The following is a 23,597-nucleotide window of genomic DNA, read 5'->3' on the forward strand; positions in this document are numbered from 1 at the left end:
GCCTTCAGTCCTCAAGATCATATGGACGAGAAAGGTACCAGCTGGACTTCCAGCAGCTGTATCTCAGTCAGAAACTAGCTCCCGTCAAATCTCAATCTTATAGATTTTGACCACCAAGCCAGAAAAGAAATCCAGCACAGGACTCACTGCGGGCCCAGGCAGGCAGCTGTTTCTGTGCACAGGAGGGCACCCTCAGCGCCACACCAGCCAGCGCTGTACAGGGCCAGGGGGATCTTCACAGAATCATGCTAGGTGAGAGGTTGGCAGGAAAGATACCTCTTGGTGAGCAACCCCAAAACCATGCGCATCCCCTCATACACCCCCAGCCACTCCCAACAGCTCAGGGGTCTCCAGAGACCCTTACGTGTCAGAATCCAGAATGCACCAGGACACTCCAGGGCAGAAAGCAGCATTCAAATGCCCATGTCCCCAGCCTGAAGGCTGATTGCTAAGTTCAGGGCTTAATGAGAACACCAGAACTGGAACACAAGTGTGACAACCAACGTTCCACTATTCTGTTGCAGAAGGGACCAGCATCGGAAAACAGGCCAGCAATTTTTTCCTTTTTTTTTAATGGCTAAATTTCAAAGAACCCATCCCTTACCTAGGACAAATTCCCAGAAAGGGGCTATGTTAGTGCAACAAAGAGGAAGCCTTGACTGGTCACAATGTTCTCCAGACATCTTGAGGATGAGCTCTCTTTAGCCCAGGGTGTCCACTGAGTGGGGTCAAGGACTCTGGTTATGAGAAATGACCAGGGAGAGGAGCCCCTCTCCTCACCCTGCCCCACCCTCCCTGGGACGATGAGCTGGAGGCCACCATCTCCCACTCCATTTCCAGGCTGGGAGCTAAGGCACCAGGGCAGTGGGAGCTAGAGCCCGCTTCCAGGTTTGGCAGGACCCCTGGGGGCATCAGCAGACCAGTAGTTCGCTGCCCTCCACCTGCAGGCCTTTGCTCAGAAGGAAGGCATCCTGCTTGGGGTCACGACCTAGGAAGAGCTTCAGCATGATGCTGGCGTCCTCAGAGCCGCCCGGTCTCAGGATGCACCTTCTGTAGTCCAAGCCAACCTGCAAAGGGGCAGAGGGGCGAGGCTGGGCAAGGGTCCTCAAATATCCTTCCTTGGCTCCCAGAGAGCCCGGGGGCACTTGCCTCAGCATCACAGGGGAGAATATGCCAACTGTTCAGATGGGAATCCCAAAGTGAGTGTGCAAGTGTATGTGTACATGTGTGCATGTGAATGTGTGTGTGCAGAAACCCAATACTTTAGGACAGAGGTGGCTGAGCCTCTGCTGTGACTGAACAAAGGGCTGGAAAACTGGCCCACCCCCAGCCCTCGGCCCCCAAGGGTCATAAGTAGAGCCGTGAAGGAAAAAGGGAGGGCCCAGCTCTGCCCCAGCACCCTGCCCTACCAGGGTTGGAGCATGGACACTCAGTCCCAAGGCCAAGGACAAATGTTCTTGGTCCTAGGCAGTAAGTAGGGAGCATCACTCAAAGTCTTCCCCTCACCTTGCCACTGAGGACGCCCTCCTGCTTGAAGCGTGTGTGGAACATGTCCATGGAGTACACCTCGCTCCACAGGTAGCCGTAGTACTGCGCGTCATAGCCGCCTGCCAGGTGGCCGAAAGTTGCAGGCATGTTGGTCCCTGGGCAAACACATGAGGCGATCACTGTGCCTGGCCTCGTGCCTGGGCCTCCCGTATGAGAGAGGGCTTCAAAGCAGCCACATCTGAAACTACCCCACCCAAAAGGGGGGAAAATGGCCCACTTCCAGGAAGCAGGGGCCAGGTGACCTGGCCAGAGGAGTGCAATCACTGTTGCCTGTGAGCTGCTGAAGCCCAGAAGGCTCAGCCAGAGCATTTTCAATATTGGCTGCCACCGCGCCAGGGTTCAACTTCAGGTGACCCTGGGATAAGTCAAGGCTTGCCCACGCACCAAAGAGTGTATGTCAATGAAATGCCTGCAGAACAGTAAATCAATGCAACAGTACCTATATTAAATCTCAATTACCTTCATATATGTTAGTCACTAGTGTATTTGTGCTGATATATGCACATGTGCAAGTGTGCACATGCACTTGGAGGTCACAAATCAAAACCTTATCTACTGTTATCTCCAGGGTACGAGATCACTTGTCTTTTCTGCACCTCCCAGGCTTTCCACAAAGCAATGTGCGAGAGGGCGCCCCAGGGAAGCGCAGGAAGGCACTGTGGGGATGAAATCGACACATAGCCAGCGAGGAAGGGTGAAGCTGCCCACACCAGCTGCCCCTCAGGCTCCACAGCTGGAGCCAAGGACCTAGGGATGCAAAGCAGAAGTGAGGCCACAGGCTGCCTGCTTCTCTCAGGTCAGCTGAACTTATAAACTGGCCCAATTCCCTTCACATGGCACTAGGTCCTTTTTGACCCAGAGAACAGAGACCCCCTAAACTCTAAGGTGGGTGGGCTCATGAACAGCTACCTGGTGTGGCTGGGACCCCAAGGATCTCCTGGCAGAGGTCAGCGTACTCCTTGGCCGGGTCTGCGGCCTTCTGTGTGTGCAGGGCTTGGTCTACCTTGGCCAGGACAATCTGGCGCAGGTTGAAGAGACCTAGTCGGGAGGAAAGAGATGGGAGGCTGGCATGGTGCTCTCTCAAGCACTCTCCTGCGGTGGTCCAGGAATCCCTGAGGGCATACCCAGGCCTCCCAGGCTGCAGCATGGGCACCAATAACTCCCCTCTTTTCCCCGGCCTCAGGGTCTGAAGACGGGGATGAGGGGTTGTCCTAGGGCTGGCCAGGGCCTCACTGAGGGGGCACAGTGGGGCACACCTGTGTTGGCCTGCCGGGACTTGATGAGCTTCTCCAGCAGCTCCTGGGGGATGGCACTGCCTGTCCTGTAGTGCTGAGACATCCTGAGCAGCGGTTCCTTCTCCCACACCCAGTTCTCCAGCATCTGTGAAGGCGCCTCCACAAAGTCACGTTCTACATGCGTCCCACTGAACATGGCAAACTCTGCCTGTGTGGACAGGGCAGAGACCTCATGAATCCTAGACTCTGCTCAGCCAGCTCCTGTCCACCGGTCTTATCTGGGCACAGAGGTACAAGGTACCCTAAGCACACCTGGGTAGATGGATAATATCCTGGGCGTGGGCCCTTCCTGCCCCGAGACTGTGATGTCTGGCCAAGGATGGGGACAATAGTTCCCTTGAGTGGCTTCTGGCCAACCTGTCTCAGCTCAGGATACACAGGGAGGCAGAGAGCACACGTCCCGGCTGGTCATCCAGTTTTGCTCTCCCACACACAAAGGCAACATTCCCAAAAAAGCCAAAGCCTGGAACAGAGGAGCCTGATGACCAAAGTAGGAAGGTGCACTGTATTTTGTCCACTTTTGTGTGTGTGAAATTTTTTCTGAACAATAGCATTTGATCTAATGTAGCCAGAACCCAGTCCTCTAATCTGCCAAACAAGCTGTGGACTGATGGAAGGCATTGATTGTTAATCAAAATATCATGACCAGGCTCACAAGAACCTAATCTTGTATTCCCCTGGAACAGTAGTTCAGTATCTGCTAACTCGGTGTTTGTGGTGACCTCATAAAACAGACTGCTTTAAGTAATGAGAATTAACTATGTATATCAGAAAAGACCTGAAAAAATGAAAAGAAAATGTGACAGTCACTGGCAGAACAATGTTCCAGACACAGGAAATAATCCGTGAGCATACTGGACAGAAAGGGGACATGCACAGGACTGGTCTGGTGGTCAGAGGCAGCCAGGGGAGCACAGAGCCTGGGTGCTATACAGACACTGGCAGTGGTGAGTAGGTGGCCCTTACCTCACACCAGAGACAATATTTAACCCACAATTAAATTGGGGGAAAAATTAGTGCCTGAGGTTAGGAAATGATTCCTTTAACAGGATAGTAAAAAGTATAAACTGTAAATACAGAAAAGAGTCAATAGACTAAACTTCATCAAAGTCAGAAACTTCTCATCAAAAGAGAACATACAAGAATCAACCAATAAATGCATAAATAAGTGGAACAACAAATCAATGTTTTTCCCCCTTCTAACATCAATCAATTTTTTTTAAAAAGATACTTCTGTGTGGTCCATTCACATGCTGGAATATTACTGAGCCATGAAAGGGTCTGAAGCGCTGACCTCACTTCACCATGGATGGACCTTGAACACATGATGCTCAGTGAGAGAAGCCAGACACACAAGGCCACATAGTGTGTGACTCCATTTATCTGAGATGTCCAGAGCAGGAAACTCAAAGACAGCGAGAAGATAAGTGGTCACCAGGGGCTGGGGATTAGGTGGACAGAGTGGGGAGTGACAGCTAAGGGCAGGAAGGATCTTTTGGGTATGATGGAATGTTCCAGAACTGACCGATGATGGCTACATAGCTTGGTGAATTGACTAAAAGTCACTGAGCACCCAGTTCCCATACACTCTTGTTTATAGCTCCTAAGCATATTTTCACTATCAGGAAATGGGTTGGCCATGTGTGAGAGAGGGGCCACAGAACAAATGCCCAGGTATATCTGGGGTCCCCTGGCCTGGGCACTAGGCTGAGGGCCCAGAATACCCAAGTGAGTTCTGTCTCTGCCACCAGGGCCTACTTGGGGAAGTTGCTTCAACTTCTTAAGCCTCTATCTCCACCCAGAGGAGACAGCATCCCTTTGACCTCCTCACTGGGCCTGGTGACTATCCACTAAATCCAGAGCCATGACTTGTGTCTGGCTCTTGCAGCCTATACTCTGGCTGTCACCACTGGCTTTCATGGAATCATACAATATTTCTTAATGTGAGCTAACAGGTGCTGAGGCCAGCCTCAGCACCCTTCTAAGCATGTTATACACAGGTATTTTCTTCACTAATCTAACAGCTCTCTGAGAAATATTCTGGGCTGAGTTGTGTGTCCCCTCGCCAAATTCATATATTGGAGTCCTGACCCCCAGGACCTCAGAATGAGACTATATTTGGAGATGGGAACTTTAAGAGGCAATTAAATGAGGTCACTAGGGTAGGCCCGAGTCCAATATGACTAATGTCTCATAAGAAGAGGAAATCAGGGCACAGATACACACAGAGGGAGGTTATGTGAGGACATGTGGAAAAGATGGCTACACACCAAAGAGTGAGAGGCCTCAGAGAAACCAACCCTGCCAACACCTTGACCTCAGACTTCTAGCCTCCAGCACAAGGAGAGTGTCAATTTCTGTTTTTGTTTGTTTGAATTTATTGATTTTACAGATTGAGGAAGGTAGAGGGAGAGAGATAGGACTATAGATCTGTTCCTGCATGTGCCTCGACTGGGGATGGAACCAGCAACCTCTGTGCTTTAGGATGATGCTCTAACTAACCGAACTATCTGGCCAGGGCCAATTTCTGTTGTTTAAGCTACTCCTGTAGGGATCTGTGATAGAAAATGATACAAGAGGTACTACTATATCCATGGTCATGTCACATAAAAATCCAATATGGCAGAACCTGCCTCCAGACCCACTAAACACCAGGTGCGGGTGAAGTGCCCCTGCCCCCACCCCGCCCCTCAGTCAGCCGCTCAGTTCCTGTACCCACCTGAGAGCAAAGCTGGTGCATCACATGCCCGAACTCATGGAAGTAGGTCTCCACCTCATCATGCTGCAGCAGGGAGGGGGCGTCTGGGGTGGGCTTTGTGAAGTTGGCCACCATGGCTGCAATGGCAATCTGGCGGCTCCCGTCCTGCCGCAGGCAGCCTGGCTGTAAGCCAAAGCAGGCTGCGTGCCCATACTTGCCTTCCCTAGGATGTGCAGAAGGGGTTTAGGGTCAGGCCTGGCTGGGGGTCTGGTCCAATTGCTGACTGGCCCAGATGGGTAGCAAGCCCGGGCTAGTCCCCAGTTCTGTCATTTTGACCCTGAGTCCCTCAATCAACTCATCTGCCAGTTGACGGAACTAGACACACTAAAAGGCTCTTAGCAGAGGAGAAGTGCTCACGTCCGCAACTGGCATGAACACTCCTGGCCCCCCACCTTCCTGCCCCAGCTCACACGCACCGGGGGTAGAGGTCCAGGTAGAACTTCCCGATGACCGTCCCTGAGGCCGTGTCCCTCACTGAGTATAGCTTCACATCTTCATGCCACACAGCGGCATGTTCCTCTAGGTCAAAGGTTAGTCCCAGCAGCTCCTGGTAGATGCCCAACAGCCCCCTGGTGACCACCTGCATGGGAAAGTACTCCTTAAGCAGGTTCTGGTCCACGCTGTAGCATGTCTCCTCCACCTGGTTCATGTAGTAGCGCATGTCCCAGGCGTTGATCCGCCCATCAAAGTCCAGGCCCCGCTTCTCACACTCGGCCTTCTTCAGCTCCAGGATCACCACCCGCTCCTGTTCCCCAAGGGGCTTTAGCTTCTGGGCTAGCTCATCTAGGGGACAGAGGAGAAAGGCAAGGCTACCTCCCTGTAGTGGGCAGCTCAACGCCATCTACGCTCATCCCCACCAAGGCCAACCCCCAACATACTGGCCTTGGCTTTCTCTAGCCATCCGGGCCCTGGTGCTCTGCATGGGAAGGATGGGCCTGAGACAAAAGACTGACCAAGGCCAGTGCTGTGTCACCTCACAGAAGCCCCAGGAGGGATCATCAGTCTTGTTTTCACAAGGACAAAATGACAGCCACACGTGAGTCATTTGTCCAGAGCCTCATGCCCAGAAAGGCAGTGCTTGGCCAGTTGCAGGCCTTATCCTGGAGCCCCAACACACAGCCATTAGATTAGGACCCCTCAGGTCAAATACAAGGATCAAGGGAGGTATCGGGACACCCACCTTAGGGTGGACAGAATGGGGCTCTCAGAAGCACCATCATGTTACTTTCAAGAATAGCACAAGGAGGCAAAGGAAGGCTGGTTACCTAGGAAAGTGGCTACCGTCTGGCTGGTCTTGGCCATGTTCATCTCCAGGACATAGTCAGCATGCGTGCTGAAGCCCAGCAGGCTGGATTTCTGGGCCCGAAGGGTCACCAGCTCTCTGAGGATAGCACAGTTCTCCTGAAACCAGCAAGTAAGCAGTCCTGTGGGCTCCACTGCCCCTACATGGGGCTCCCCGGTCAGCATCCCATTCCCCAAATGGTTCTCAGCAGCTACAGGGCTGCACAGGCGCCTAACACAGCTCCAGAATGTCTGCTGTCCCTCCCTCCTGCCCTTGGCCCATATCTCCACATATGTGGTCCTGTCCTGGCACATGAACTATAAGCCCTCAGGCCTTTTCTGGAAACACAAAGGGTATGAACTGTAAAGGGTTCTGAAACCATGTGGAAAGCAGTCTAGGGCCCAGGGCTCTCAAGGGTGCTCCCGCCCGACAGGGCCTGGCCCAGGGCTCAAAGATGTGCCGTGTCTCTATCAGCACCACTGAGCAATCAACCCAGCCAACCAACTTCATGGGGCCGAACAAAATGAAACCCATCGGATTCATGTGCAAGGACGGACAGAGGCCCGTTCAGAACAGAAAACTCCCAGTGGCATGAATGGTCCACAGGAAAATAAATTACAACTGGGAAGCCAAGTGGAGAGCTTCCAGTCACACGAGGGGACTCATGGCTGGTGGCCAGCAGTGCTAGTCAGCATGTCGTGTCCCCTGAGATCTGGAACTCTGCCTGCCTCTAGCTATGTCTCCCAGGTCAATTTGGGGGCCAGATAGGAGCGAAGACGAGGGGGTGCCAACCTCTGTCCAGTCCCGACTAGCCAACAGGCCTGTGGCTCAAGCTCTCAACACTCTAAATTAATTCCTGACCTACAGAAAGCAGCACACTCACATCAGAACTGGAACTCCTGGCTCTGGGATGAGACACCCTCTTTCCACCAGACATCAGTGCCACCCATGTGCCTCTTCCAAATCTACATCTCAGAGTGTGGGGTGGGAACCCCAAGTTATCTTCAGACCAAAGTAGTCTGTCTTTATTCCCAGAAAGTGGAGAACACAGGACTTTACCACATGCGTTTCCTTTTACCCTGTGACCTTCAGCCTGCAGCTCCTTTCCCCGGCCACATAAGCATCAGTGGTGTGGCAGGGAGGATAAAGGGGCCCCTTCCCAACACCCCTATCTGCTCAAGAGGCTAAACAGGAGCCGCTCAGAGGCCACAGTGGGGTGTGGACACAAACAAAAGTGCCTGTGTGGGAATGGACATCTGAGTGCCAAGGCCATGCCCAGGGCCATGGACAAAAGGTTTCAGGTCCCACACAAGCTGCTGAACCGTGGAGAGCAGACCCAAACTTGAGTGGGAGCAATAAAAAAAGAACAACCTGAAGCTAAGGCAGGGTTGTGGAAGACAGTTGAAGAAAAGAGAGCATTGGGATTTTTGTGGGAGCGGATGCATGACAGAAGCAGGTTAAGCCTGGGACACAGGCTCTGACCCCTGCTCTGTGTGGCCCTGGGGACAAGGACAGAGCTAGACCTAGTGGAGTGATCTCCACCAAGCACCACTAACCTTGCTGAGGGCCTCCCTGGTCACTGGACCTAGCCCAGTAGACAATGGACCCTTTGCAGGCATAGCCAGTGAGGCAACTGTTATCAGCACTGAGCAGACAGGATAGACCCGGTACCTCCAAGTTCCAGACCAGACTGTGCCGTGGACAGAGCCCGTGACAGATTCCCAGAGCTGTCACCCTGGCACCACCTTCTCACCTCCTTGCACCGACAATTGAAGGCCTCCTCCACCTTCCTTCTGGTCTCGGGGACGTGGCATTTCTTCAGGAGGGGAAAATAGTGAGGGTACTTGAGAGTGACTTTAAATTTCTCATCCTCAGTCTTTTCTAGAGAATTCAGGAAGTCCTCAGGAAGCCCTCCTGTGAACAAATTAGGTGGGCTTTTAAAGACCAGAGCACAGACAAGGTAGGAGGGGTGGGCTAGGAATGGAAGCCAGCAGGGACCACCCGGCCCAGCCTGCCCTCCACACACTGTCTGACTGCTCATCTCCCACCTTGAACACCAAAGGGAAGACGCCAAAGAACACTAATCTCAGAAGTCTGCTACCATCTGCATCAGGACTCCCTTGGGGAAGGAAAGCTATAGTCTGCTGGACCCTTGGACAGGGTGGGCTTCCCAGGGCTACAGTCTCTTTCTGTGTCCTTTTTCAATAAACAGCACCACAACAAACAGAACCTACCCTGCAGCTCTGACTATGCCCCACTGGGCAGCACCCTCACAATCTCAGTGGCCCACACTGCTGCGACAGCCTCCCACTTGTTCCTGCTTAGTCCTTCCATGACAGAAATCTGAGTGCATTGTTCTCAGATTGAGCACCTTCAGGGCTCCTACCTCATGGGGAAAAGATGAAATGAACCTAGAGCATCCTGTGTCAAAAAGAAGGTACTCAGCCCTGGCCGGTTGGCTCAGTGGTAGAGCGTCGGCCTGGCGTGCAGGAGTCCCAGGTTCGATTCCCGGCCAGGGCACACAGGAGAAGCGCCCATCTGCTTCTCCACCCCTCCCTCTCTCTCTCCTCTCTGTCTCTCTCTTCCTCTCCCGCAACCAAGGCTCCACTGGAGCAAAGTTTGCCTGGGCACTGAGGATGGCTCTGTGGCCTCTGCCTCAAGTGCTAGAATGGCTCTGGTCACAACAGAGTGACGCCCCAGATGGGCAGAGCATCGCCCCTGGTGGGCATGCCTGGTGGATCCCGGTTGGGCACATGCGGGAGTCTGTCTGACTGCCTCCCCGTTTTCAACTTCAGAAAAAGAAAAAAAAAAAGAAGGTACTCAAATATTAACAGGAACATGGCAAGCTTGAATTGGCCCCTTGAAGTCAAATTGGAACAATCTGTGCATCAGTGTAAATGATGACAGCAGTAGACTATATAACCCATTGACTAAAACAAGATTTATAGTCCACACTGACATAGATTAATCAATAAACAAGTGGGGGAAGGGAAAGCTCTGATTTATGAAAAAATCAACTAACAAAGAATAATGGAGTTAGACCAGTGGTTCTCAAAGTGTGCACCAGGACACACTGGTGCGCCCTAGAAGATTTCCAGGTGTGCCCTATGGTATTCCAGAGAAATATGTGCCTGTTGGGGACCAAAAAACCAACAGGGTTTTTGGAGTTTAGATTTTTGGGGGACAGAGGTGTGAGGAATTGGCTGTAAGCTGACAGTCTGCCCAACTGCCCACCTCACTTGCCTGATTAGGTTGCAAAAGGCTGTTAAGCTGTGGTGCTGGATTGTTTATACTACCCTCCATGTTCCTCAGAAAGACTGGAAGCAAGTTTCTTCTATCTTTTGTTTGGTATAAAGTTAAGATGGTATGTATGGTGGGGTTTATCTGCACTTGGTAAAATTCTTGGGTTGCCTTAGAAACATGATCAAAAATCTCATTGATTTGCTAATGGATCACTTTGCCCTATAAATAAAGCAAGATATGCCTGACCAGACAGTGGCACAGTGGATAGAGCGTCAGACTGAGATGCGGAAGACCCAGGTTCGAGACCCCGAGGACGCCAGCTTGAGCACGGACTCATCTGGTTTGAGCAAGGCTCACCAGCTTGGACCCAAGGTTGCTGGCTCAAGCAAGAGGTTACTTGGTCTGCTGTAGCCCCACGGTCAAGGCACATGAGAAAGCAATCAATGAACAACTAAAGTGTCGCAACGAAAAACTAATGATTGATGCTTCTCATCTCTCTCCGTTCCTGTCTGTCTGTCCCTATCTATCCCTCTCTCTGACTCTCTCTGTGTAAAATAAATAAATAAATAAATAATAAAGCAAGATGTGGTTTTTTTAGCACACTTTGTTCTTGCCAGCAGCAATTACAGGGCCCTCCCAACCCCGTATTTTCTTAATTCCTCACCATTCCCACTCAGGACCTAGAATTACTAGCTGCGCTGGTTTGTGGCATGTGCCCAGATATAAAAATAAATATAGTCACTCTATTATACCATTTCATTACAGGAATACCGCTCTTTTTGTTAATACATCATTATTATATTTATTATTAACACATCATTATATTATTTTTAGATAAATACACCCAAATAAAATGGATAGATTTCTCAAAAAGAAGCGTGATATTGAAGAATCCGATTCTAGAAGTGAGCAAAAGTTAAGTGTAAATAAAACAGGACTTGAAGGCTGATGGCAGAATTTAATTTACAGCATTTTCCATCACTTAACACTGAACAATATGATTGGATTAGAAACCCATTCAAGGAAGCTTCAAGTGATTTTGGTTTAACATTAACAAAAGAAGAACTGGCAGCTATATCCACTGATTGTGGATTGATGATTAAACATAAGGAATTGTTTCTTAAAGCCTTTTGGATTTCTATAAAAGAATATCTATAAAGCAATATCTAAAAAAGCTTTGAACATTTTACTACAATTTTCAACATCCTACTTATGTGAAATAGGATTTTCTACCCTCAACACAATTAAGAGTAAAAAAGAGAGGAATTCTTCAAAGTATTGATGAGAAAATGAGAGTTTGCCTTTCAAATATATGCCCAAACACTGAAGAAATTGCTAGGACACATCAGGCTCATGTTTCTCATAAACACAAGAATGTAAAAACTTAACACATTTGTGCTGGGACCTGCCTAATATACTAAATCTTACTAAGAATGTATCTAAAGAGATAACTTTTTTATAGTTTTTTTTAACCCCTTTTTTTACGAATTCTAAAAAGTATAACTCAAAAAATGTAACATAAAAATGTTTTTTAATGTCAGAATAAATTTAATTTTGTCGTATTTATTTTGTTTAATTACCAAAAAAGCATGCTTGGACTTTATATTTTTCTTTAATATTTGACTTAATTATTATAACATATTTCTCAGAAATTTGTATATAGTGCGCCTACAATTATTTGTAGGATTTTAAATGTGCCCCAATTTCAAAAAGTTTGAGAACCACTGAGTTAGACCGTCACTCATGGATGCTATAACTAGTGGGTGGAAATATGAGCAGAGGCCTCAAATCTTCTCTCAAGAAATTATTGATCATGAAGGGAAAATTGGTAACATTACAATGGCAACACTGGGCAGATAATCACCTAATCAACTGATTAAGATTAATATTTTAATCATAAAATTCATATCTTAATCAGAAAAAGGTCACATATATAAAGAAATACATTGTCTGTATTTTTTGTAAAATAACACCAAGTATCTCTTTTGCAATAAGAAAGAAAATGTGCCCTGGCCGGTTGGCTCAGCGGTAGAGCGTCGGCCTAGCGTGCGGAGGACCTGGGTTCGATCCCGGCCAGGGCACATAGGAGAAGCGCCCATTTGCTTCTCCACCCCTCCGCCGCGCTTTCCTCTCTGTCTCTCTCTTCCCCTCCCGCAGCCAAGGCTCCATTGGAGCAAAGATGGCCCGGGCGCTGGGCATGGCTCTGTGGCCTCTGCCTCAGGCGCTAGAGTGGCTCTGGTCGCAATATGGCGACGCCCAGGATGGGCAGAGCATCGCCCCCTGGGGGGCAGAGCACCGCCCCTGGTGGGCGTGCCGGGTGGATCCCGGTCGGGCCATGCGGGAGTCTGTCTGACTGTCTCTCCCTGTTTCCAGCTTCAGAAAAATGAAAAAAAAAAAAAAAAAAAAAAAAAAAAAAAAAAGAAAATGTAAACAAGTGCCACAATCTTGCTCAGCCAGACCTGTAGACAGGGCCAAAACATGCCAGGCTGGCCAGACATGCTCCGGCCACCACCACTGCCCCGCCCCAGCAAGACACGGTGTCTGAGGCCAGGCAGGGCGCACAATCACCTGCTCCATGAGCAAGGGATTCAAGTTGCCCACATAGGAATCAGGTCCAACTCAGCAGGACCCACGGCTAGACAAACAGATGCCAAAGCAGACCCACGACAGTGTGGGTGAGCAGGTTCATTCGCTGAATTCCAGAGAATCAGGATTCTCCTTTGGCCAGGAAACATGGCCACTGGCCTTAATGTCAGGAGCTACACAATGGGACTCACTGCCTCGGACACAGGGGGAACTGAATGAGAATGAGGGGTGGCAGAGTGCAGTGGTGATCAGTCTGCAAGCACTTTTTCTAGAAAACATGGCCATGGGTCTCTATGTAGTACAGCCAGCCTCAATGAGGACCCTATGTCCTGGCCTCCTCTAAGGCAAAAGCTACTGAATTCAGAGCCAGATCTTATTTAATATGATGCTCCACACAACTGGTTAGGATACACAGTGTCCTTGGAGCCCCTCACAGTTTGCAGCACTGCCACTGGACTGGAGTTCTCAAAACTGTCAAAGTTGGCAAAGACAGGAAAAGTTTCCAAAGGCCGAAGAACTGCTCTATAGGAAAGCAGCCTGACAAGACACAAAAACCTAGTGGATCCCAGATGGGAGAGAGAGAATACCATGGGGAGAGCTGATGTGGGGAAACCTGTCTGCACTCTCAGTGACACTGGTGTTCTGTTTCCTGAGTGAAAGTTTACACTGATGACGCAGAAGAGCATCCCTATTCCCGCAGAATTGTCACGAGGCCAACAAGAAACTCGCAGAGGTTCAGAAACAATACACATACACATACTGACACGGAGGAAAAGCTGAGCACTAGCAGCAGAGGGCCAGGTGAAGTGCACAGGGCTTTCCATGGCGCTGCTCCTGCAACTTTCCCGTGACTGTGAATTTTCTCAAAATAAAACAGTCAGGAAAAGAGAAGTAGAGAAAAGAATAAAAACTAGAAAGGATGCCTAAGCCCCAACCCTTCAAAATTCCCATGTACAGCCAGGCTTGAGAACTGCTGATTCTATGTATCTCCTTCATTTTGTACAAATTTTTAAAACTAAAAATAATAGAGGGGTGAGGTGTAAATCTCAGAGGTGACATTTCAGCTGACTCAGTGGTAAGGATGAGACTGCAACCCGCCACTCTCACATCCTTGCCCAAATCCTGCCATAGCCTCAGGACATTTTCTATCAGGGTCAGAATCTCAACAGATAGACCATGGCCCTCTCCAAGTTAGGAGCTAGAACCTTGGATTCCAAAACACTGAGAGATCTAAGTGAAAAAACACCCTTGCCTGAGTGCTCAGACCAACGCCTCGGCCTCCAAGGGAGGAGGCCGAGCCCCTGGAGGGTCTCCCTGAGACGGTGGCTGTTGATGTGACTATCTTCCCTCAGAATCTGCCACATACCCAGCTCCTCTCGTGTAAAGGGCAGGAAGGTTGTGTCCTCGTTCAGGTTCTTATTGAAGTCAATGCACAGGAGACTCAGCTTCTTCTTGATATTTTTGATTTTCTGAAGAAGAGAAGAACTGTGAGAGGAGGGGGACACCACCATTAAGACCCCCCCACACACATACACACAGAAGAGGCAGGTGAGGCATTCAGCACAAGCACCTGTCTGCTGTACAGAGCAACCTCATGATCCAGGGACTCAAGGGGTGTCCTCATCTGTTTGGGTCCCTGGACAAGAGCCTCTGGACCCTCCTACTAAGGAATCACCCCCCGAGTCTACAGCCTAAGCTTTTGGACATCCTAACAGAGTTCAATGTTCATCCTTTCAGGGTCCACCTTATTTTCAGAATCGGTTAAAAACTGATCCATCTGGGTGAGGTAGTGATGCAGGGACACAAAGGACGTACCTGGGCCCAGAGTGTGAGTCAGTGGGAAACCCTAGGGCTGAGAGGAAACAGGCATGAAGGCAAACACCGCACTTATCAACCACAGGACTGGGAGTAGGTATTGCCCTCTCAGCCTCAGTTTCCAACTGGAAGGCAGGGGACACTTGTCTTCTGTGATATTGTCACACAGTAAAAAATGTATACCTGGTCTTATATAGGTAACAACTTGGACTGAACTAGGGGCAGTCCTGTGGAACCTGGTGCCCTTTTTGAATAGTCAAAGTCCAAACAGAGTTAATGTGCAGGACACTCAGTCAGTGTCAGAAAGTCCCTCCACATGGGATTCCCACATGTCTGGTCTTGGTCCTGTTCCTTACACACAGCTCCTAAAACCCTTGGTATCTCCTAAGTGAAAAAGCAAGTTAAAGAAGTCCAGGGGGACAAAGTGACAGGAGCCCCTTGCACCACACCTGAGTTTATGTTAATGAGCCCACTTTAGAAATCTCCAGAACCACAGAATAGTTCGAACTTTTCGTCCCATCCCACTCTCCACCTTCTGGGTGGGGAGGGGGCCTGGAGGTTGGAGACTGAAACCTGCCCCAAGGGCCAATGACATAATCATTATGCTTATGTAATGAAGCCTCCCCAAAAGGTTAGGGACTCAGAAAACTCCCAGAATCTAAGGAGGGGTCATGGGAATCTCCAATTTATAGTACAAGTAACAACTTGGACTAAAGTAGGGGCAGTTCTGTGGAACCTGGTGCCCTTTCTGAATAGTCAAAGTCCAAACAGAGTTAATGTGCAGGACACTCAGTCAGTGTCAGGAAGTTCCTCCACATGGGATTCCCACATGTCTGGTGTCAGAAGGGAAGACGTACTGTAGCTCTGTACTGAGGATGCGGGAGACACAGGAGTGAGTTTTTCCTTAACACCACTGTACCACTCACGGGGACAACTGAATAAGGAGGGATGTGGGGAGGTGCCCAATGCGGCCTGCACTCCCTCCTTCTCTGAGGGAGCCCCACAACCCAGGACAACTGAGAGCACAACAGGTACAAAGACAGCACTCCCACCACAGAGTTCAGGCAGCAGAAAGATGGCGTCCTGCCAGCGGCCAGGACCACCTCCCACCCCCCAAAGTCAGCACTCACTTCTTGAGTCTCCTCCGGCAGGTGGAGCCCATTCCTCCGGCCAAGCTTGATCAGCCGCTCCAGGTACCGCATTGCCTCTGGTCTCAGCGAGTCCTTCTGAACCTTTTCCTAGAAAAGGAAAATCAAAGTTCAGTTTTCAGTGAAAAATCGTGACAGTGCCAAAGGCGGGAGACAGCAGAGAGACTGGCTTGCGAAGATGTTGCTGAGGTAAAACAGTGCAGCTACTCTGGAAAGCAGTTTGGTGGTTTCTTGAAAAGAGAAATGTACTATGACCATATGACTCAGCAACTGCCCTCCTGGGCCTTTATCCCAGAGAACGAAGCTATCAGTCCACACGGAGACTGCACCGAGATGCTCGCTTACTGCTCAGCACAGAATGAGAGCAGCCCAGATGGCATGCAGCCGGTGAGCTCTTCCATAGCAATAAGGTGAGTAGCAATATCCTACTTGTAAGGTTGACTTTGGTTCCATAAAATGTTACACTGGAAAATCAGACAGTGTAGAGGAGACCACTTTGAATCATTTCTCACAACTGCATGTGAACCTTCAGCTGTCTCAATAAGAACTTCAACTTTAAATAAACAATACAGCTTGTGCTTCCCCAGGCCTGTGCCTGCACATGCACGAAAGCGCATAGGAGTGTCTTCCTGGTCCTGAGGCCGACATGTCAGCACACTCGAAGGGAACGAACAAAGACATGGTAGATGCGGGAAAGGTGTAAGGAGGCCTAGGCTTTTCATTTTGTATTTTCATTCGCCTCCATATGTCTTTGATATTTTTTAAATGATTTTTTAAGTTGTGGTAAAAATAGACATAAAACTTACCACCTTAACCACTTTCAAGTGCACACAGCTCAGTGGCATTCAGTCATTAACACTGCTGTGCAGCCATCCCCACCGTCCATCCCCAGAACTCTTTTCAGCTTTCTGCCTTTTAAAGTCTGAGAAGCAAAATGGTCCAGTTAGAAGAGGTGTCAGGCCTGACCGGGCGGTGGCACAGTGGATAGAGCGTTGGACTGGGATGCAGAAGACCCAGGTTTGAGACCCTGAGGTCGCCAGCTTGAGTGCGGGCTCATCTGGTTTGAGCAAAAGCTCACCAGCTTGGACCCAAGGTCGCTGGCTCGAGCAAGGAGTTACTCAGTCTGCTGAAGGCCCGTGGTCAAGGCACATATGAGAAAGCAATCAGTGAACAACTAAGGTGTCTCAACGAAAAACTGATGATTGATGCTTCTCATCTCTCTCCATTCCTGTCTGCCTGTCCCTATCCATCCCTCTCTCTGACTCTCTCTCTGTATTAAAAAAAAAAAAAAGAGGTGTCAGCCCACTGGCACCCCGGGAGAGACAGCCCTGCCCCCAGCTCTCTCCCTCCCGCCTGCCCAGGTCCTCACAGCATCCTCACCTGCAGCCAGACGATCCTCTGGTACACGTCCTGCCTCATACTCATCTCCACATCAAACTCAGACAGCTTCTTGTCTGCCTCTGTGCTGGCCGTCCGAATGTCCTTGGATGGGGAAACATGCTGAGGGAAGTCAAGGATATTCCTCTGAACTAAAATAGGGAGGCAACGGGACAACTGTGAAAATGGGCCCCAGATGGAAACTGGCAAGTGCTGGCATCATGCTCCAGGCACAGAACTCATCCATTTGCCGATTCATCCAGTGAACATTCTCCACACTGGGCCCCAGGCTGGCCTAAGGGATCTCACAGTCCAAACAGAAACAGATTTAGCTTCCAATACTCCAAGCCAAGGAGAACTGCAACAGAGAAGTATGATGAGACCAGGAGGGGCTGAAGGGACTCCACTCTAGAAAAAGAGCCATAGCTCCTGATGACTCTATTTTGAATTCACAAACAATTTTATAATGTACAGACCACATTCACACTTTGTTAAATAGAGAAACAGCAGGTGGCTATAACAGTGTAAGTTTTAACACAGACCCACATGACCCAGCAATTCCATCCGTAAGGTGTCCACCCATGAGAAATGAAAACACATGTCAACACAGAAACTTGTGCACACATTTATAGCAGCAAGATTCATAATAACCACACAATAGAAACAAACCAAACGTCCACTGACAGATAAGTGGATATACAAATGTGGTCCGTCCACACAGGGGAATATTACTCAGCCATAAAAAGGACTGAAGAATGGACACTACAATATGGATGGACCTTGAGAACAAAACATTCAAGGAGAGAAGCCAGACACAAAAGGCCACACAGGCTGTGATTCCATTCATGTAAAATGTCCAGAACAGACAAATGCAGAGACAGAGAGTAGATCAGTGGTTGCTAGAGGAAGGGGAAGGGACTTCTTTTGAGGGTAACAAAAATATTCTAAAATTAGATAACGGTGATAGTTGGACAACACTGCAAATATACTAAAAACCACTGAAATGTATGCTGTAAATGGGTGAATTACATGGTATGTGAATTCTGTTTCAAAAGAGTACTTTAAGAAAAATAAAACACACACTTTGCATTGGAGAAACCTGAATTCAAATCACAGCTTGGTCTCTTCCATGGTTCTGGGCCTATGAAATGTCCTCAGGTCTCGGTATATCTTACTGCATCATGGAGACTTCTCAGGGCAGGACAAGGATTGACTTGCTCAGCTGACTTGTATTAAACAGTGGGGGCCTGGGTGGGCCTGATGCTGACTGCCCAAGAGAGAACAGTGGAAAGGATAGAACCAGCCTCCGGGTTTGGAATTTTCATACTGATATGCACCAAGTGTTACATCAAAACAGTGCAGAGAGGGGGCCTAATCTAGGCAGCTGGCGTGGGCAGAAGGGGCCAGGGAAGGGGCTCCTGTGATCACAGAGCAGTGTGACATCCAGCAAAGCAGAGGGTAAAAAGAACTCCGGGCTGAGAGGGAGAGGGTGAGCAGTGCAAGGCCATGTGGCCAGGCAGAAGCCCAGGGAGGGGGAGGAGGCCAGCAGTGCAGGGCACTGAAGGCCACATCCAGGACTCTGGCTCCACTCCGAGAGCAATGAAAAGGCTTTGAAGAAAACAACAGGAGTGCCACGAGTCAATTTTAGTTTTCCTTAAAATTACCTGGGCTACTGAGTGGAGGAAAGGTGGAGTGATGCCTGAGAAGTGGGAGTTAGCATACCCTGACCTTCGAGTATCTCCTGTGAGAGAGCAGAGGGGGAGACTGAGGCCCATCTGCCCAAAGTGGGGAAAGAGAGGCAGAGGTAGAATACAGAGCACGGCCTGCAGGCCCTCCCCCCTCGGCCCACCCTTCAGCACCAGCAGGGCTGACATGGCAAGGCCTCAGGGACACATGAGAATCCTGCAGCAGGGATTATGGATGGTTCCCAAGAAACAACTTTTGCTAGAGATTTGGGGTCAGGGATTTCCTGGCTCAGGATGCTCTGCCTTGAGACTTCCGTTGATCTTTTGTCCCTACACTGTCACCTTCTACATAGGACGCTCCAGGAAGCAGATGTTGTACCTCACTCCTCCCAAAGGAAGCAGACAGACCCCAAGGAAGAGAGAAGGAACCAGCCGGGGGATAGCATCAGGTTACCCAAAACACAGGGGGAGGCCTCAGGGAGGCAAAAAGTAGGTGGCCAAGTTCAGTTCTGAGAGAGAAAACAAATACCCCTTGGGACTAAGAAAGGGGTGAAAGGCTCCAGTTTCAAGGCAGGCACCTGAGCTGGCTCTCAGAGAGCAGTGCCGTTGTCCCCTCTGGGCCCTCAGACGACACATTTGTGAGGACCAATCATGCCAGATGGCCCCATGAAGCAGGGTGCGCATGGGAAAGGGGCCACACCTGTCAGTGCCTTTACCCTCGTCAAAGCCTTTACCCACCATGACCCTAGGGCAGTGGTCGGCAAACTCACTAGTCAACAGAGCCAAATATCAACAGGAGGTTGTTGCTGGGTTCTTTGGCAGTAGTGGGTTTAGGCCAACAGAAGCCACAGAGATGCGCATGTGAGGGCTCTCCTGAGGCCTCCTCGTCCAGGGCTGTGATTTAGCTGATGCTGAGCTGTGCATCTCCTGCATGTGGCACGCGAGCCGTGGTTTGCTGACCACGGCCCTAGCGGATGGGTAATGCCACCCCACGGTAAAGACCCAGGAGCCCGATCCTGACCAGACTTACCTGTGTAGGATACCTCCACATCAGCCAGCGCCTTGAGTGTACTCTCATAGGACACATCCTCGAACTTCTGGGAGCCAACCTGGTCATACACGCGCTTGGTCTGCTCCATGAGCTCCAGCGTGAGTGCCCCTATCTGCTGGGCACTCAGGTCCCATCTCAGGTAGTTCACCACAGAGCAGGGGGCTGCCGTGTCCAAGGCATCTCCTGCACAGGCTACACAGAAGACAAAACCCCACACGGAGCATTGGCTTCACGTCCAAAATTAGAGTCAGAGTAATGGGGGGTCAGCGGGGTAGACGGACAAGAGAGGACCACTGCAGATGAGCAAGGTCCAAGGGCTTCGTGGGAATGCACAGGTTGATCAGTCCTCCAGAGCAAGTGATTCTGCCCCCCAGGGGATATGGATGATGTCTGGGGACATTTGTGGCCATCAGGACTGGGGAATAATGTTCTTGTATCAAGTAGTTGGGGGCCAGGGATGCTGCTCAACACCCCACAGTGCCAAAGACAACCCCCCAGAGAGTGACCCAGCCCCAAATGTCAACAGTGGTGAGGTGGATATTTGGTATATACCTGCATTTCACACAAAGAATAATTTGATTACAGGATGCAACTCCTGACCTCTCTGGATGTAACATATGACATTTGTACTGTATTACCTTTCTAAAATAGGAGGAAATCCTGATTACTGAAACATCCCTAGTCCTGCGAGTTTTTGGATAAGAGACTGTGGTCTGTACTAACAGCAGTCACTAGACAACTTCCATATGATGTTCAGAGTATAAGATGTTTTGTCTTCTTCCCCTCTCTGGATTCTCAGTCAGTTATGTATTCTACATCCCGTTTACCTGTTTTATGGGGGGGAGGGAGATCCTGAGATTTGGAGAGCTCAAGTCTTCTGCCACAATGATTCCACAGCCAGCAACTGGTAGAGGTGGGATTCATGCCCACAGTTTGATTCCGCTCCCACATTGTGAACTGTTATACTGTACTCACCCTACCTTTTAAAATCTGCACATCTGGTTGTCAGGTTTTCCTGTCTCCTTCCCAGGGCTCTACCATACACTTGGGATTCAAGTTCAAACTTTTCATCAGAATCTACACCAGCCTATTTTAGTTCAACCCATAAGCTAAGAGTGATTTTATGTGGGAGGTGGAGTGTGGCAGCCAAGTCTGAACCATGTACACTCTCACAGGGCATTTTGCTGACCCCTGATCTATGTTGTCCAGACTCTACTGGGTCCTGTACGGCATGTTAGGTTTTGCTGGCTGGTTTTGCTGACTGCTCTGTGTGCAGTCACACTGGCCTTCTTCAGCCTCCTGGGACTTCCTGCAGGTTGTCCTTCTGCCTTGAGTGTCTTGACGTGCCAGTCTTCCTTCTCACATTCCTTTCTCAGAGAGGCCTCCCTCTATGGCTTTCCTATAGCACCTATAGGTGTGGAAAGGCTATACCTGTCTCAAATTACTTGTTGAGATCATGAACAGAGTGGGTGTGGAATGTATAATAAACAAGAGGCTGCTCCAGGAATCACTCAGCTGTGCCTCATTTTCCCCTTCTGGCCAGCAGTTGAGGAGGGCCAAAATAGTCCTAGATACCCACTCTTGTGAACACTGGGGACCTTTAAGGGTGTTGCTGGCTTGGACCTATGTTTGTTATCTTTGAGGTAGGGTTTTTGAACACCACTATTAACATTGGGGGTTGGGTCATTCTCTGGGGTGGGGCCTGCCTGGACACTCTGGGGCACTGAGCAGCATCCCTGGCCTCCCATCCACGCTATGCCAGGAACATCTTCAGCTATCGCTCAGGGTCCCATAGAGTGTACAATCATCCCAGCTGAGGACCACTTATATACACTAAGAGAAAAAAGGAAAAGGTTTTAAGTCAGCACAGGTTAGATTTTTTTGGCCAAAAGACTGCTGCGAACTTAGGGAGACTCTTTCTGTTTGCAGATTATTTTGGATTTCAGAAATGCCAAAAAGGGATTGTGGGTCTATATTAAATTTGGTGGTAAAGAAGGGCTCCAGGAACACAGGAAAGGTGGGAAATCAAAGTGAGCTAGAAATGTCAGAGAAAAACCTCTCAGAGGAGTTAGGATTTTAAAAATCTGAGCAGACACATTCATTCCATAAATATTTACTGTTTACCACCTTTGTGCTGGGTCCCCAAGCTAACAATCCTGCAGCGAACAAGACAGACAACATTCTCTACCTTCCTGACCCTCTTCACCATAACCCTAGTTGTAATTATTATCATTAACACAATTATCATCATTACTATGGCAATATAATGAAGAAAGAACTGGAGAAGGACAGGTGGGCAAGGGAAAATTCCAGGAGGCACCAAACAACCTGGATGATTTTCTAAAATACAGTAAACAGGTCACATCATTCGCCTAATGAAAACTCTTCCATTGTACCCGTTTGCCCTTGAAATAAAAGCTGTGGTCAAAATGACTTATTACTTTCCAAATGCACTACCCATGTTCCAGTCTCCTGGCTTTTGCCCTCTCGGGGACAGTCCTCCCCGAGGTCTTGGCAGGACAGCAGTTTCTTCCCAACGAGTCCAGGTTGAAATGCCACCGCCTCCAGTAACCCTCCAGGACTGCCCTCTCTTTAAAAAAGCGCCATCAGCCTTGGCACTGACCACGCTCTAAAGCCTTGGCTTGCTTCTTTGCTTGCTAACCATCTGTCTCCAGCTCTGGAACTCCTTCTAGAACTCACGTTCTCTCCCAAGTCCACCCCAGGGCCCGAGCCGTCCGTAGTAAAAGCGACATGGAGTTGGCTGAATGAGTGAAGCACTGGAAAAGCTGGTTCATTCATTCTTCTACTAAGGGTACAAGGTTCCAGGCTCGCCGAGCCCCAGTCACTCGAGGGCTCCGCTCTTAGGCCCAAGGCACGAGGGTGCAGGGGACACCCAGGTCCCGCTAGCGGGGCCGCACCGAGGGGTGGCCGGTACCTGCAGGGGTCTTCATGGCGGTCGGGTGTGCACCGCCGGCCTCCCTCTTCACCTGGTCCCGGTCGGGTCGCCTCAGCTACCCCGGCCAGCCGCCTCCGTTTGCTCAGTGGATGCCGCCGTCGCGACTAAGAGGCCCGCGGCCGGCTTGTCGGCTGAACGCTCGGAGGACGCGTGCGCCGGAAAGTAGGGCGCATGCGCGCTTCAGCTCCACCCACACTTCCGTACTGTTCATTCCACCCACACTGACCAGCTCCACAGCCTTCCTTGCGGGTCATCAGAGACGGACACACAGACGGAGACAGACGATTTGGGGCTCTATACCGTACTTCGCCTGGTCTTCTCCCCATATTAATTTGGACCTGCCTCCCTTCTACTTTAAAAACAAACAAAAAAACCCAAAACAGAAACTTGGCAGGGTAGCTCAGTTGATCAGAGCATCCTCCCCATACAACCCGGGTCAGGGCACATACCAGAATCAACCAATGAACATATAAGTAAGTGGAACAACAAATTGATATTTCTCTCTCTCTCTCTTTCTCTCTCATCAATAAGTGAAAATGAAAAGAAACTAAAGCATTTAAGTATCATAGAGAAAGCCTCAATAAACGGATCCAGAACTTCAAACAATAGGTGTTTTGGAACAGTGCTGTAATCTGACCTGTATCTAGTGTTGTCCGAAAACAAAATGTTGATCCTTCTAAGCCTTAGAATCTAAGGCACCCAGAAAGAAAAATTTACTAGAGTTAAACTTGCAAAAAAAATTAAAAACCCACCTCTTGCCTGACCAGGCAGTGGCGCAGTGGATAGAGAGTCAGACTGGGCTGCGGAAGACCCAGATTCGAGACCCCGAGGTCCCCGACTTGAACACAGGCTT

The 23,597-nt window shown here is 49.6% G+C and overlaps 1 protein-coding gene across 1 annotated transcript; it reads right to left on the reverse strand.

Moving 5' to 3' along the window:
- Positions 1–543: 543 nt before the first annotated feature.
- THOP1 (thimet oligopeptidase 1) lies at positions 544–22,889 on the reverse strand. The gene is made up of 13 exons (XM_066276721.1): positions 22,724–22,889; positions 19,768–19,980; positions 17,056–17,204; positions 15,658–15,765; positions 14,079–14,181; positions 8,637–8,797; positions 6,867–7,002; positions 6,018–6,384; positions 5,563–5,764; positions 2,805–2,991; positions 2,458–2,586; positions 1,507–1,643; positions 544–1,067 (listed from the first exon to the last, which is right to left on the reverse strand). Exons 1-13 carry the CDS (start codon positions 22,737–22,739, stop codon positions 912–914), a joined length of 2,064 nt encoding a protein of 687 aa, XP_066132818.1. The 5' UTR covers positions 22,740–22,889; the 3' UTR covers positions 544–911.
- Between the last annotated feature and the right edge of the window lie 708 nt (positions 22,890–23,597).

Source organism: Saccopteryx bilineata, chromosome 1 (genome assembly GCF_036850765.1).
Source record: "Saccopteryx bilineata isolate mSacBil1 chromosome 1, mSacBil1_pri_phased_curated, whole genome shotgun sequence".
NCBI lineage: Eukaryota > Metazoa > Chordata > Mammalia > Chiroptera > Emballonuridae > Saccopteryx > Saccopteryx bilineata.